The 13679-nt window shown below is 45.3% G+C and overlaps 1 protein-coding gene across 2 annotated transcripts in view; it reads left to right on the forward strand.

Moving 5' to 3' along the window:
• Nucleotides 1–4387, forward strand: part of ETFDH (electron transfer flavoprotein dehydrogenase) — a 34711-nt gene extending 30324 nt beyond the window's left edge. For both annotated transcript variants that reach the window (XM_073576634.1, XM_073576637.1), the window contains one exon: nucleotides 3385–4387. In XM_073576634.1, coding sequence (XP_073432735.1) covers nucleotides 3385–3548 — 164 coding nt within the window. In that variant the 3' untranslated portion in view covers nucleotides 3549–4387. The remainder of the gene's footprint in view (nucleotides 1–3384) is intronic.
• The last annotated feature ends 9292 nt before the right edge of the window (nucleotides 4388–13679 follow it).

Below are 13679 nucleotides of genomic sequence, written 5' to 3' on the forward strand. Positions count from 1 at the left end.
TACCATGAGAGTACTTGGCAGGATGGCAGCAGCAATGGAGGCGGTACCATTTGCCCAGTTTCACCTCAGACCCCTTCAACTGTCCATCCTCAAGTCCTGGGACAGGAATCCGTTCTCCCTCGACAGGGAGTTCCGGTTATCAGCAAACACGAGGAGGTCCCTGCACGGGTGGCTCAAGCCAACCTCGCTTGCAAGGGGAAAATCCTTTCCGGTCAATGGAAGGTTTTGACCACCGACACAAGCCTTATGGGTTGGGGCGCGGTGCACCTACATCACAGACTGCAAGGCAGGTGGTCACCAAGGGAATCGACCATGCCCATCAACATCCTGGAAATTCAGGCCATCTTCCTGGCGTTGCAAGCCTTCCATCACTTGCTGGCAGACTTTCATATCAGAGTACAGTCGGACAATGCCACGGCAGTGGCATACGTGAACCATCAAGGCGGCACCCGCAGCATCCAGGCGATGACCGAAGTAAAGCGTATCCTACAGTGGGCGGAGGATGCAAGGTCGGTACTCTCCGCGGTCCACATTCCGGGCGTGGACAACTGGGAAGCCGACTATCTCAGCCGACAAGGAATGGACTCGGGGGAATGGTCTCTCCATCCCAAAGTCTTCGGTCAGATCTGTCATCGTTGGGGGACCCCGGACGTGGATCTGATGGCATCCCATCTCAATGCCAAGGTTCCCAATTTCATGGCCAGGACGCGCGATTCGCGATCGCTCGGAGCAGATGCCCTGGTTCAGGACTGGACCCAGTTCCAGCTTCTGTACATTTTTCCACCCCTCCCCCTGATCTCCAGAGTCCTGAGGAAGATCAAACAAGAGGGTGTTCCCACCATTCTGATCGCTCCAGACTGGCCCAGGCGTACATGGTACGCCGACGTCGTGCAACTCACAGCAGACGCTCCCTGGCGTCTCCCCACACGTCCCGACCTCCTGTCACAAGGCCCGTTCTTCCACCAGAACTCAGGGGCTCTCAATTTGACGGAGTGGCCATTGAGACCTGGGTTTTGACCCAAGCAGGTTTTTCACCGGACGTTGTTAAAACCATGATCAGGGCTCGAAAGCCAACTTCAGCCAGGATTTACTATCGTACCTGGAAGGTTTTTCTTCACATGGTGCGACTCTCGTGGGCAGATTCCACTTCCCTATTCTCTTCCAAAGGCCCTCGGGTTCCTTCAGTCAGGCCTGGACGCCGGGCTATCCCTGGGCTCGCTGAAGAGCCAGGTCTCCGCGCTTTCAGTGCTCTTTCAGAGGCGTATTGCTAACAAGCCGCAAGTGTAGACTTTTCTCCAAGGGGTTTCCCGATTGGTTCCCCCCTACAAACGTCCGTTGGAGACGTGGGACCTCAACCTGGTCTTGACAGCACTAGAGTCACCTCCTTTTGAACCCCTTAGGGTGGTCTCACTCCGCTTTCTATCGCAGAAAGTGGTTTTCCTGGTGGCAATCACCTCGCTACGCAGGGTGTCTGAACTTTCAGCTCTTTCCTGCAGACAACCCTTCCTGGTTTTTCATCAGGACAAGGTGGTTCTCCGTACAGTACCATCCTTCCTTCCGAAGGTCGGGTCCAGCTTCCACCTCAATGAGGAAATATCACTACCGTCTCTTTGCCCGGCTCCCGTTCATAGGGTAGAGAAGGCTCTGCATACGCTTGACCTTGTCAGGGCATTGCGTGTTTACGTGTCTAGGACTGCTCCTTTCCGGAAGTCTGATTCACTTTTCCTTCTTCCAGAAGGCGTTCGCAAGGGCCTACCGGCTTCCAAAGCCACCCTTGCTAGGTGGATCAAGTCCACCATTCAAGAGGCTTACCGCCTCAACAATTCTCTTCCGGCCGGTATCACGGCACACTCTACGCGGGCGGTAGGGGCCTCTTGGGCCATTCGGCATCAATCCTCAGCACATCAAGTGTGTAAGGCAGCCACTTGGACTAACCTGCACACATTTACAAAACACTACAGAGTGCATACCCAGTCCTCAGCGGATGCGAGCCTGGGTAGACGGGTCCTGCAGGCGGCAGTACTCCAAGTCTAGGGGACTGTCGGCACAATATTCGTCCACTGCTTCCCACCCAGGGACTGCTTTAGGACGTCCCACGGTTCTGTGTCCCCCAATAAGGCGACAGAGTAAAGGAGATTTTTGTGTACTCACCGTAAAATCTCTTTCTCTTAGCCTTTAATTGGGGGACACAGCTCCCACCCTGTAGCCCTTGCGGGCCGTTGTTACGGTTGGGTTCTCATATTGTTGTTTGAGCCTGTTTATAGTAGCCTTTTTTTTTACAGGCATGGTTATGTTTCTGGTATATTCCTCCTAATGCTTTTGCACAAAACTGGAGAAGGCTGACGCCGTCCAGGGGTGTATACTGCAGAGGAGGAGCCAAAGTTAATCTTTTTCAGATTATGCATAGTGTCGCCTCCTAGTGGACAGCAGCATAACACCCACGGTTCTGTGTCCCCCAATTAAAGGCTAAGAGAAAGAGATTTTACGGTGAGTACACAAAAATCTCCTTTTTTACACAAATAGATATTAGACCAATTTCGATCTGTTCAACTCCATATTAATCTAAATGAAACAATACTGAAACCTTTCGTTATAATTTTTTTCATGCTCCTAATTATGAGACTACAAAGCCTATACTTTCTATGGTATCCATACTCCGCTGGGTGAGCACTCCTGTCTCCTGAGCTGTGCATGTCACTGGGGTATTTGAGCAATCGGTGGGGGTCTCTCTTCCCCCAATTGCACTCTACAAATCGGCTGAAATCTGCATTGGCAGCGATTGGATAGAAGCAATGTATTGAACACAGTAGTCCTGTACGTGGTGGCCGCTGTCATCGTCTCCATGTGCAGTGGCAGCTAAGCAATGCACAGGACTGCTGTGTTCTGCCCCATACACCGTGTATCGGTCTGCTGGGTGTTGGACCTCCAATGTCATATTGGTGACTTACACTAAGGTCCTCTATTATTCAGTCCTGACAACCCCTTTAAGGGATACAGAAAAGAAAGAAAAAAGGAGAATCTGCCACCATCTTTTATGCATCTGACTGTGTAATGTCTATCTTATTGGTGGAGAAATTACCTTTTTATCACTTGCTATCCACACGATGAGCAAGAAAGCAGAGTCTTCCTCATCCATGAGCCATCGGCAAACTCTGCTCTGCTGATGCTGATGGCCAGCTTTTCACAATGTACTAGGAGGTAAGCCGTCAATCTAAAGGAAACCAAATTCTGAGACCCCTGTGAATGGGATAATCTTTTCTTTTTCTATATATATACACACGTATACTTTTCAGTGGCAAAACAGAAAACAGTATCTGTACTTCTCTGGCTGAAATGTTCTATCCTGCAGGTTCAGTGACAATTATACCCTTGTTCTCGTTTCAGGTGTCTATGAATACGTTCCTCTGGAATCGGGGGAGGGCTCACGGTTACAAATCAATGCTCAGAACTGTGTGCACTGTAAGACCTGTGATATTAAAGATCCAAGTCAGAATATCAACTGGGTTGTACCCGAAGGTGGCGGCGGACCAGCCTACAATGGAATGTGAGCGACCCACCCTAGAGAGCAGTATTTTTTATACAGTGACTGACTGGTCCCAACCACTGGTGCCAACCGCTGACACCAGAATGGTCCTGGAAAAGTAATTTCAGGCTTTAATCGAATGTGAGTCAGGAGCTGTGGATTTCCACTATTGCTTGTGGAAGGACACTAACACTAATGTATAACGAGCATCCAGCTTCTACTTTGGAAGATGGTGGATTGTGCCAGTATGTTGCCTTATTGTATCTGGTGGAATTGAAGACTACTGTGAGACATGCTCAACACCGGCCATGAACAATGTCTTCTCTATACCTAGAGGCCCCAGTTCATCATTGGCCAGTTTCCATTTTTGTCTTGTGGTATTCATTATAATTTTTTTGCACAAAATTCTTCAAAATGGCGCACACCATACCTAAGTTTTACAACGTCAAAAAGAGTTTTTTTTTTTTTTTTCCCTGTCCTAAACAGTTTTTGCAACTCTTTAGTGGAAAAAAAAAAGTTGAACATTTTGCAAAATGGTTAAAAATGTCTTCAAATTACCGACATGCTGAAACTTACACAGGTGGGGTGGGATAGGAGTGAAGTTGTGCCAAATATTTTAAAAAATCGCTATTAATGAATCATTTCGCTTAACTATACCCACAAAGTGGAAGGTAAAAAAAAAATGGGAGCACATAAAATAACTTAAGTAAAAAAAAGGCACATGTTAAATAATAAGGTGCTAACAAAAAAGGCACAATACTAGACAAAAAACGGGTAAAGCCAATGATGAATCTGGGCCAGAATGTTCAAGAAGTTTTCTATGTTCCACGTTTTTTGTTAACAAGATATTTTTCAAAACCCTCAGTCTTCTACTTTTAATGTATCAGTCTGTTAAAAAGAAGCCGTCACATATCGACTATCCTACATTCAGTGCAGACACCACAGCTTTCAGGTTTTGTTTCTGCAGCTTACATGCGCCCGTTCATCTTTTGCATAGTATGCTGTAGAACTCCGGATTTCAAAGTCGCCTGTCCCTGGTGAAATAATCTCTAATCTTCCCTAAAGGAATGAACCATTTATAGGTTTTATCCTCTAATTGTACTGTTTTTTTATTATTGTATTTTCTGTACATGATTATGGGGGCCTGATCTTATATAATCAGTGGTTAGAGCCACACAGACAATAGGAAACTAAAGATGGGGATCAGCTCCTGTTCTATTAAAGGGAATCTGTCATCTCATTTTTGCCCTATGAGATGCGGCCACCACCATCAGGGGCTTTTATACAGCATTCTGTAATGCTGTAGATAAGCCCCCAATGTAACCTGAAAGATAAGAAAAACAAGTTAGATTATACTCACCCGGGGGGGGCGGTCCGATCCGATGGGTGTCGCGGTCTGGTGCCTTCCATCTTCTAGCGATGATGTCCTCCTTCTTACTTCTGCCGCGGCTCCTGCGCAGGCGTACTTTATCTGCCCTGTTGTAAAGTACTGCAGTGCGCAGGCGCTGGGAAAGGTCAGAGACGTCCGGCGCCTGCGCACTGCAGTACTTTACTCTCGACAGGGCAGATAAAGTACGCCTGCGCAGGAGCCGCGGTAGAAGTAAGAAGGAGGGCGTCATCGCTAGAAGATGGGAGGCACCAGATCGGGACACCCATCGGACCGCACCCCCGGGTGAGTATAATCTAACTTGTTTTTCTTCTCTTTCAGGTTACATCGGGGGCTTATCTACAGCATTACAGAATGCTGTAGATAAGCCCCTGATGGCGGTGGCCGCATCTCATAGGCCAAAAATGAGGTGACAGATTCCCTTTAAGAGCTGCAGTACCTGGCAGTGGCCACTAAACAGCGGTGCTGTTCTGCTCACTACACTATTCATCAAATACCAGAAGTGATGGCAGCTGATCGGTGGGGGTGCTTGGGTGTCAGACCTCCATCCGTCTTATAGTGATCAATGTAATTAAGGAGAAATAAATGATGCCTGATGCAGATGAGTGGCTTTATTTTGTCAGCACGCTCCATTTATTTAAGCTTAGGGCAGATTAGGACACTGGAATCACAGGATCCCTTTACTTCCTCCTAACAGCTGCAAGAACAGATAGAAATAGGACTGGATTATGGGTGAAATTGTGAACAAGCAGGCTGTGATTCCACCATAGCTGTAACATGCCATGTTAGAACATGCAAAGGTCAATCAGGGGGACGTGATCAAGTAAAGATCATGTCCCCCTGAATCCTCAGTGATATTGAGGGAGACTTTTCACGCTGCCTTTTGTTGCCCATAGGAACCAATCAGACCTCTCCTTTCATATATTAATATGCTCTGGTAAAATGAATCTGAGCTCCGATTGGTTGCTATGGGAAACAAAGGGCACTCTTGCTCTAAGACCACTAACTCTCCCGCATTATGTGGTTCCGTTGTATAGCATGTCTACAGCAATATTGTCACTATTAAAGGTTCCACCCTTGTAAATTGTCAATTTTTTTTTCTCCAGTTAATATGGATCGCCATTCCTATGAGAAGACGCTACAGCTTTATTCTTTCTAGTATGAATACCACCGATGTTTTGGGGTTCATGAAACTGCGCTATTTACTTATGTGAACTGGAAAATCTGTCGGTAACCTTTTGCTCTGGATAGTTCATTGCCCATGTTCTGATGAGTATTCTGGAAAGTGTATTACTTGAGTAGCTGGCCAGGCCCCTCAAAACCGCCACCATGTTGTTACTGAACTCTGCGTCTACTTTCTAGCACACATGATTTTGGGGGCTTAGGCTACGTCCACACGGTCAGTAAACCAGCAGCACATCTGCTGCGTCCAAAGCTCTACTGGCTTTTGAACACAGGTGATTCCGCATGTGTTCACTGAACCGGGCAGAATCACCACATCCTATACATTGCACTAGTGTTATTTATATTGTGGAGACTCGCGTCTCCGCAAGAGAAATTGACATGCTGCGGTCTGGTAAGACACGCCACATGTCCGTCTCTGCAGGGAAGCCGCAGTTGTCTGTGCACACACAGTGATCATGGGATTTCTTGAAATCCCATCCACTATGCTGTAACATTTGGACACTGCGGATGTACGCAGCGCCCAACCCGCGTTTACTGACCGTGGGAACATACCCTTGATTGTTGAATCGCCATAAAATCAATTTTAAAACTCATGAGAGGATAATTAGTGGGTGACTAGTTGTTGGTGTGTGAGTGAGGTGATTTGCTAGACAGGCGTCACTGCCACCTCTTTGCAAATCGCTCACATGCAAGCAACGTTCTGCCGGATTCAGTCAGCCATGGAGGAGTTACACAGTCATTGGCAAAACATAAGACCGAACTTACAGCCCCCAATGAATCGCACAACCCCACTGGTGGCTGACTGGCTGAGTGTTGTATTACGGCTGACTTTTTGGGCATTCTCAGTGCATCAATGTAACTGGGGGCACAGTCCTGAATTCTGTACGCATTGCGAGTTGGGCAGAATGTTGTGCGTGTGCAAGATCTGCAGTGGCATTGGTGACGTTGCTGTTGCAAATAGTGTTGCTTGCACCCACAGGGGCGTGATGCCATTACTAATGGGATGATTAGATGTGGGGGCATCGATTTCCCTGGACTTATCACCCACTAATTAGCATATTACTTGTAGTTTTAGAATTTATTTTGTGATTCAGCAAAAAGATACTTGTTGGTAAGCAGATTTAGGGTTCAGTAAAGACATGGTGGCAGTTTTGGGGGCTGGGGCCACTGACTGGTTTTCATGAAAAAGAACTCTGTCATCGGTGGCATCAATCATAAAGGGCTGTGTGAGAAATCTCACATCTAAAAGTGGCTAGACATTGCTGACTGGTGTGATTGAGTATCCGAGAACACGCCATAGATGTTTCTAATGTTTGTACAGCAGTAGTGTAGTGTCTATTCTCAGGATTAAGTGAAGATCACATCCACCTGATTGAACATTGGTGTCAAGTGAAGTGTATGGTCGAAGGGGTGGTGACATGATGTTCCCTTGATCCTTTCTCTTAGTCGACAGTCTGAAGCATGAAGAAAAGTCATCGCAAAAGCGAGTGTACAAATATATCTAGGAACAGTGATTTTTATTTTCTCACAAAATATTTTAAAAGTCTGGGCATCTCAAAGCACAGGTCAGTGTCCTTTAATTTAAAAAATCCATTGGATAGTTTGAGAAGACATTTATTATCTACTTATGCAAATGATGTGCTCAGTAGACAGGATAAGGATAAAGCGTCTGGTGCCTTCTAGCTTAAGATGAGTTTTTGATGGAGCGTCTTAGGCTATCTTCACATGCAGCATCGTTGCTACCTTCTTTTCTGCAGCCAAGACCTGTTTTCTTGGCAGTCAAAATGCGTCAAAACACTTTCAGCCTTTATTTTTGGGTACAGTACATGTTTAGCAGTTCGGCTACGTGCCCACAATAGGGAATAGCAGCGCTTTGGACACCACACATATGGGCCGAGTCCACAACGCTGCGTTCTACATTACAAGCACAATGGATGGGATTTATAGGAATCCCATCCACTGTGTTTCTATTTAATGCTGAGTAAACTCACCCATGGTGCGGGTTTACGAGCTGCAGCATGTCAATTTCTGTAGCTGAGATGTCTGTCTCTGCTGTGGATTTTGACCAATTGAATGTCATTACATGCAATAATTAGAAAGCGCCAAAAATACACTGCGTCCAAAACACTGCTATCCCTGATCGTGGAGATGTACGGTGGAGGAAATAAGTATTTGATCCCTTGCTGACTTGGTAAGTTTGCACACTGACAAAGACATGAACAGTCTATAAGTTAAAGGGTAGGTTAATTTTAACATTGAAAGATAGAATATCAAATATAAAATCCAGAAAATCACATTATATAAATTTATTTGCATTTTGCAGTGAGAAATAAGTATTTGATGCCCTACCAACCATTAAGTGTTCTGGCTCCTACAGACCTGTTAGACGCTCCTAATCAACTCGTTACGTTCATTAAAGACAGCTGTCTTACATAGTCACTATTGTAAAAGACTCCTGTCCACAGACTCAATTAGTCAGACTCTAACCTTCACAACATGGACAAGTCCAAAGATCATTATAAGGATGTCAGGGACAAGATAACAGACTTGTGCAAAGCTGGAATGGGCTACAAAACCATAAGTAAGACGCTGGGTGAGAAGGAAACAACTGTTGGTGCAATAGTAAGAAACTGGAAAACATACAAAATGACTTCTTTTTAACATATTTATTAATGACCTTGTAGGGGGCATAGAGAGTAGAATTTCAATATTTGCAGATGACACTAAACTCTGCAGGGTAATCAATACAGAGGAGGACAATTTTATATTACAGGAGGATTTATGTAAACTAGAAGCTTGAGCTGATAAATGGCAAATGAGCTTTAATGGGGATAAATGTAAGGTCATGCAATTGGGTAGAACAAACAAGATGTATAATTACGTGCTTAATTGTAAGACACTGGGCAAAACTGTCACTGAAAAAGACCTGGGTGTATGGGTGAACGACAAACTTACATTTAGTGGCCAGTGTCAGGCAGCTGCTGCAAAGGCAAATAAAATAATGGGATGCATTAAAAGAGGCATAGATGCTCATGAGGAGAACATAATTTTACCTCTATACAAGTCACTAGTGCAACCACACTTAGAATACTGTGTACAGTTCTGGTCTCCAGTGTATAAGGAAGACATAGCTGAACTGGAGCTGGTGCAGAGAAGAGCGACCAAGGTTATTAGGGAACTAGGGGGTCTGCAATACCAAGATAGGTTATTTCACTTGGGGTTGTTTAGTTTGGAAAATTGAAGGCTTGGGGTACCGTTACACATAGCGATGCACCAGCGATCCTGACGATATGGATCCCTGGTGCATCGCTAAGTGGGCGCTAGTGAGCTGCCACACAGGCAGATCTCACCAGTGACATCGCAGGGGTCAGGGATCGCTACTTACCTGTCAGACGCGGCAATCCTGACGTCCTCCCGCCCGCGTAGCTCGTCACAGCAGAAAGCGCCGCAGGAAGCTGACGACGAGAAATGGTCCAGGACCTTCTCGCGCGACCAGCGATATCCAGTGGGGGAGCCGGTCGAAGGTAAGTATCACATGTAGCGATATCGCTAGCAATATCGCTGCTACATCACAAAATCGGTGACTTTACAGCGATATTGCTAGCGATATCGCAGTGTGTAACGGGGGCTTTAGGGGTGATCTTATTACAATGTATAAATATATGCGGGGCAGTACAAAGACCTTTCTAATTATCTTTTTACTCTTAGACCTGTGATGGGGACAAGGGGGCATCCTCTCCATCTGGAGAAGGTTTAAGTATACTCACAGACGCGGATTCTTTACTGTAAGAGCAGTGAGACTATGGAACTCTCTGCCATATGATGTGGTAATGAGTGATTCCCTAATAAAATTTAAGAATTGACTGGATGCCGTTCTTGAAAAGTATAATATTACAGGGTATATACACTACTGTAGTTTCCTCAATATTGCGTTGATCCAGGGAGCTAGTCTGTTTGCCGTATGTCGAGTCGGGAAGGAATTTTTTTCCCCAATGTGAAGCTTACTGTTTGCCACATGGGATTTTTTTTGCCTTCCTCTGGATCAACATGTTAGGGCAAGTTAGGATATCAGGATATGGGTTGAACTAGATGGATTTAAAGTCTTCCTTCAACCCTAATAACTGTTACTATCAATCAACATCCATCTGGGGCCCCATGCAAAATCTCACCTCGTGGGGTATCCTTGTTTATGAGGAAGGTGAGAGATCAGCCTAAAACTACACCAGGGGAACTTTTTAATGGTCTCAAGACAGCTGGGACCACAGTCACAAAGAAAACCATTGGTAACAGATTACGCGGTAAAGGTTTAAAATCCTGCAGAGCCCGCAAGGTCCCCCTGCTCAAGAAGACACATGTCCAGGTCCATCTAAAGATTGCCAATGAACACCTGAATGATTCTGTGACTGATTGGGAGGTGTTGTGGTCAGATGAGACAAAAATTGAGGTCTTGGCATTAACTCAACTCACTATGTTTAGAGGAAGAGAAATGGTGTATGACTAGAGATGATCGAATTTGTTCAAATTTTGGCCCCGAATCTGATTTTAACATATTTATGACGTATTCAAACGATCAGTTCTGAACATATTCAGTAATTTCTACTCCCATTGACTCTAATAACATTCGGCTGTGTTCGACGAATATTGCAAAAACAATATTCGATCCCAATCGTATTCGGAACCAAATCCAATCAAATTCGCTCATCTCCAACTATGACCCAAAGAACACCGTCCCCACTGTCAAGCATGGAGGTGGAAGCATTATGTTTTGGGGGTGTTTCTCTGCTATGGGCACAGGACTACTTCACCGCATCAATGGGAGATTGGATGGAGCCATGTACTGTAAAATCCTGAGTGATAACCTTCTTCCCTCCGCCAGGACATTAAAAATGGGTCGTGGCTGGGTTTTCCAGCAAGACAGTGACCAAAAACATATAGCCAAGGCAACAAAGGCGTGGATCAAAAAGAAGCACATTAAGGTCATGGAGTGGCCTAGCCGGTCTCCAGACATTAATCCCATAGAAAACTTAAGGAGGGAGTTGAAGCTCCGAGTTGCCAAGTGACAGCCTTAAAATCTTAATGATTTAGAGATGATCTGCAAAGAGGAGTGGATCTAAATTCCTCCTGACATGTGTGCAAACCTCATCATCAACTACAAAAAACATCTGACTGCTGTGCTTGCCAACAAAGGTTTTGCCACAAAGTATTAAGTCTTGTTTGCCAGAGGGATCAAATACTTATTTCTCATTGCAAAATGCAAATACATTTACCGTATATAATTTATACAATGTGATTTTCTGGATTTTTTTTTTTTTATATTCTATCTCTCAATGTTAAAATTAACCTACCCATAAAATTATAGAGTGTTCATGTCTTTGTCAGTGGGCAAACTTACAAAATCAGCAAAGGATCAAATACATATTTCCCCCACTGTAGCTTAAGTTTTATTCACCAATAACACAGCACAAAATGTCAGGTGTTTTTTCCCCTATTTTCTCTATTTCTATGGGTGAAAACAAGCAAAAAAAAAAAAGTGTATGAGGTTTCTGGCATCTCATAGTTGCTGGTACTGTAAATTACATCTTTGACAAAAGCACACCCATTAAAGGGAATCTGTCACCCTTTTCAGCCCCTATTGGCTGCCGGCATAGACATGGAGGGCTTATCTACAGCATTTTGTAATACTGTAGATAAGCCCCAGATGTAACCTGAAAGAGAAAAACACGTTATATTATACTCACCGGGGTGGGCGGTCCGGTCCGATGGGTGTCGCCGTCCCGTCCGGCGCCTCCCTTCTTCATACGATGACGTCCTCTTCACCCGTCCTGTAATGGCTCCGGCGTATTGCTCTGCCCTGTTGAGGGCAGAGCAGAATTCTGCAGTGCGCAGGTGCCAGACCAATCCCGATGCCTGCGCACTGCAGGACTCTGCTCTGCCCTCAAGAGGGCAGAGCAGTGTGCCTGTGCCAGAGCCATTACAGGACGTGAGAAGAGGACGTCATCGTATGAAGGGAGGTGCCGGACCGGACCGCCCACCTCGGTGAGTATAATATAACGTGTTTTTCTTCTCTTTCAGGTTACATCGGGGGCTTATCTACAGCATTACAGAATGCTGTAGATAAGCCCCCGATGTCTATTCCGGCAGCTAATAGGGGCTAAAAAGGGTGACAGATTCCCTTTAAGTCTTTCATTCTTTAAATGTGTGCATGTTATGTAGTAAGAGTGTATTAGCCGTGTCTCCTGTGGCTGCTGTCGCCGTGGTTCGATGCAGTTAGGCTGTGTGCACACGATGCAGATTTGCAGCGGATCCGCAGCGGATTTTACCGCGCAGAAACGTTGCATATCTGCATTGTGATGTACAGTAGCCTTAAAATTAATTTAAAAAAAAAAACCGCTGTGCAGACGCTGCGGATTTTTCCGCGCGGTTTTCCTGCGGTACAAAATCCGCAGCATGTTACTTCTTTTGTGCAGTTTTCCATCTCCCCTGTCACCAAATCCGCAGGGGGAAAACCGCAATGGAAAACCGCAACAAAACCGCATGAAAAATGGAAGAAATCTGCAGGAAAAATGCAGGTCATTTGACCTGTGGATTTCTTCCATTCTGTGCAGAAAAATCCGCAGGGCCAAAAAGTACATCTGCACTCACCCTTATTCTTCTTTCTCTTCTGAGTGATTTCTCCACAATTGCAACTAACCGGCTCCCTCTATGCGTAAATGACAGCCTATGGATCCTAGTTCTGACACTCCGTAGGCTTAATCAAATCAAGAAACACAATAGGGGTAAATAGTGACGTGTGAGGGATACAATTATATACAGCTCTGGCAAAAATTGAGACCACTGCACAGTTTTATAAAAATCAGCTGCTCTAACATGTCTGACAGCCATTCCATTCCAGTGTCAGTTGAATTCCAACCAGAGTACACCTCATTCTACTTAATGTGCGTCTGACTAGGTGCCCACCTGAACCAAATCTTATTTACTGAAGGAAAGTATAAAAATTCACAATCCTCTTGCAATAGCACAAGCTGGATGGCAAAACAAGTGCTAGTAATATCCCAAAAGTAATAGGAAGGAAAAATACGGTAAACTTGAGCCATGCCAAAAGAGTTGAAAAGTCTTAAGTGAGGAAAAGAAGGGCTCAATTCTGGCTTTACTAGCAGAGGGATACAGTGAGCGTCATGTTGCCTCCATCCTTAAAATTTCTAAGATGGCAGTCCATTACAACAAGTTCAAGCAGCAGACATTGGGGGACAACAAAGCTACAGACCGGCAGAGGGTGAAAACGACTCTCCACTGACCGGGATGACAGTCATCTTATTCGAATGTCACTCAGCAACTGCAGGATGACCTCAAGTGACCTACAAAAGGAATGACAAATGGCAGCTGGGTGAAGTGCGCAAGCAGTTTGTAACAGGCTCCTAGAGGCAGGGCTCAAGTCATGTAAAGCTAGAAAAAAAGCCTTTCACTAGTGAGAAGCAAAGGAGCCAGGCTGAAGTTTGCCAAAGACCATAAAGATTGGACCATAGAGGACTGGAGTAAGGTAATCTTCTCTGATGAGTCTAATTTTCTGCTTTGTCCAACACCTGG

Source organism: Dendrobates tinctorius, unplaced genomic scaffold, assembly GCF_039654945.1.
Source record: "Dendrobates tinctorius isolate UK_male_01 unplaced genomic scaffold, ASM3965494v1 ptg000008l, whole genome shotgun sequence".
NCBI classification, from domain to species: domain Eukaryota; kingdom Metazoa; phylum Chordata; class Amphibia; order Anura; family Dendrobatidae; genus Dendrobates; species Dendrobates tinctorius.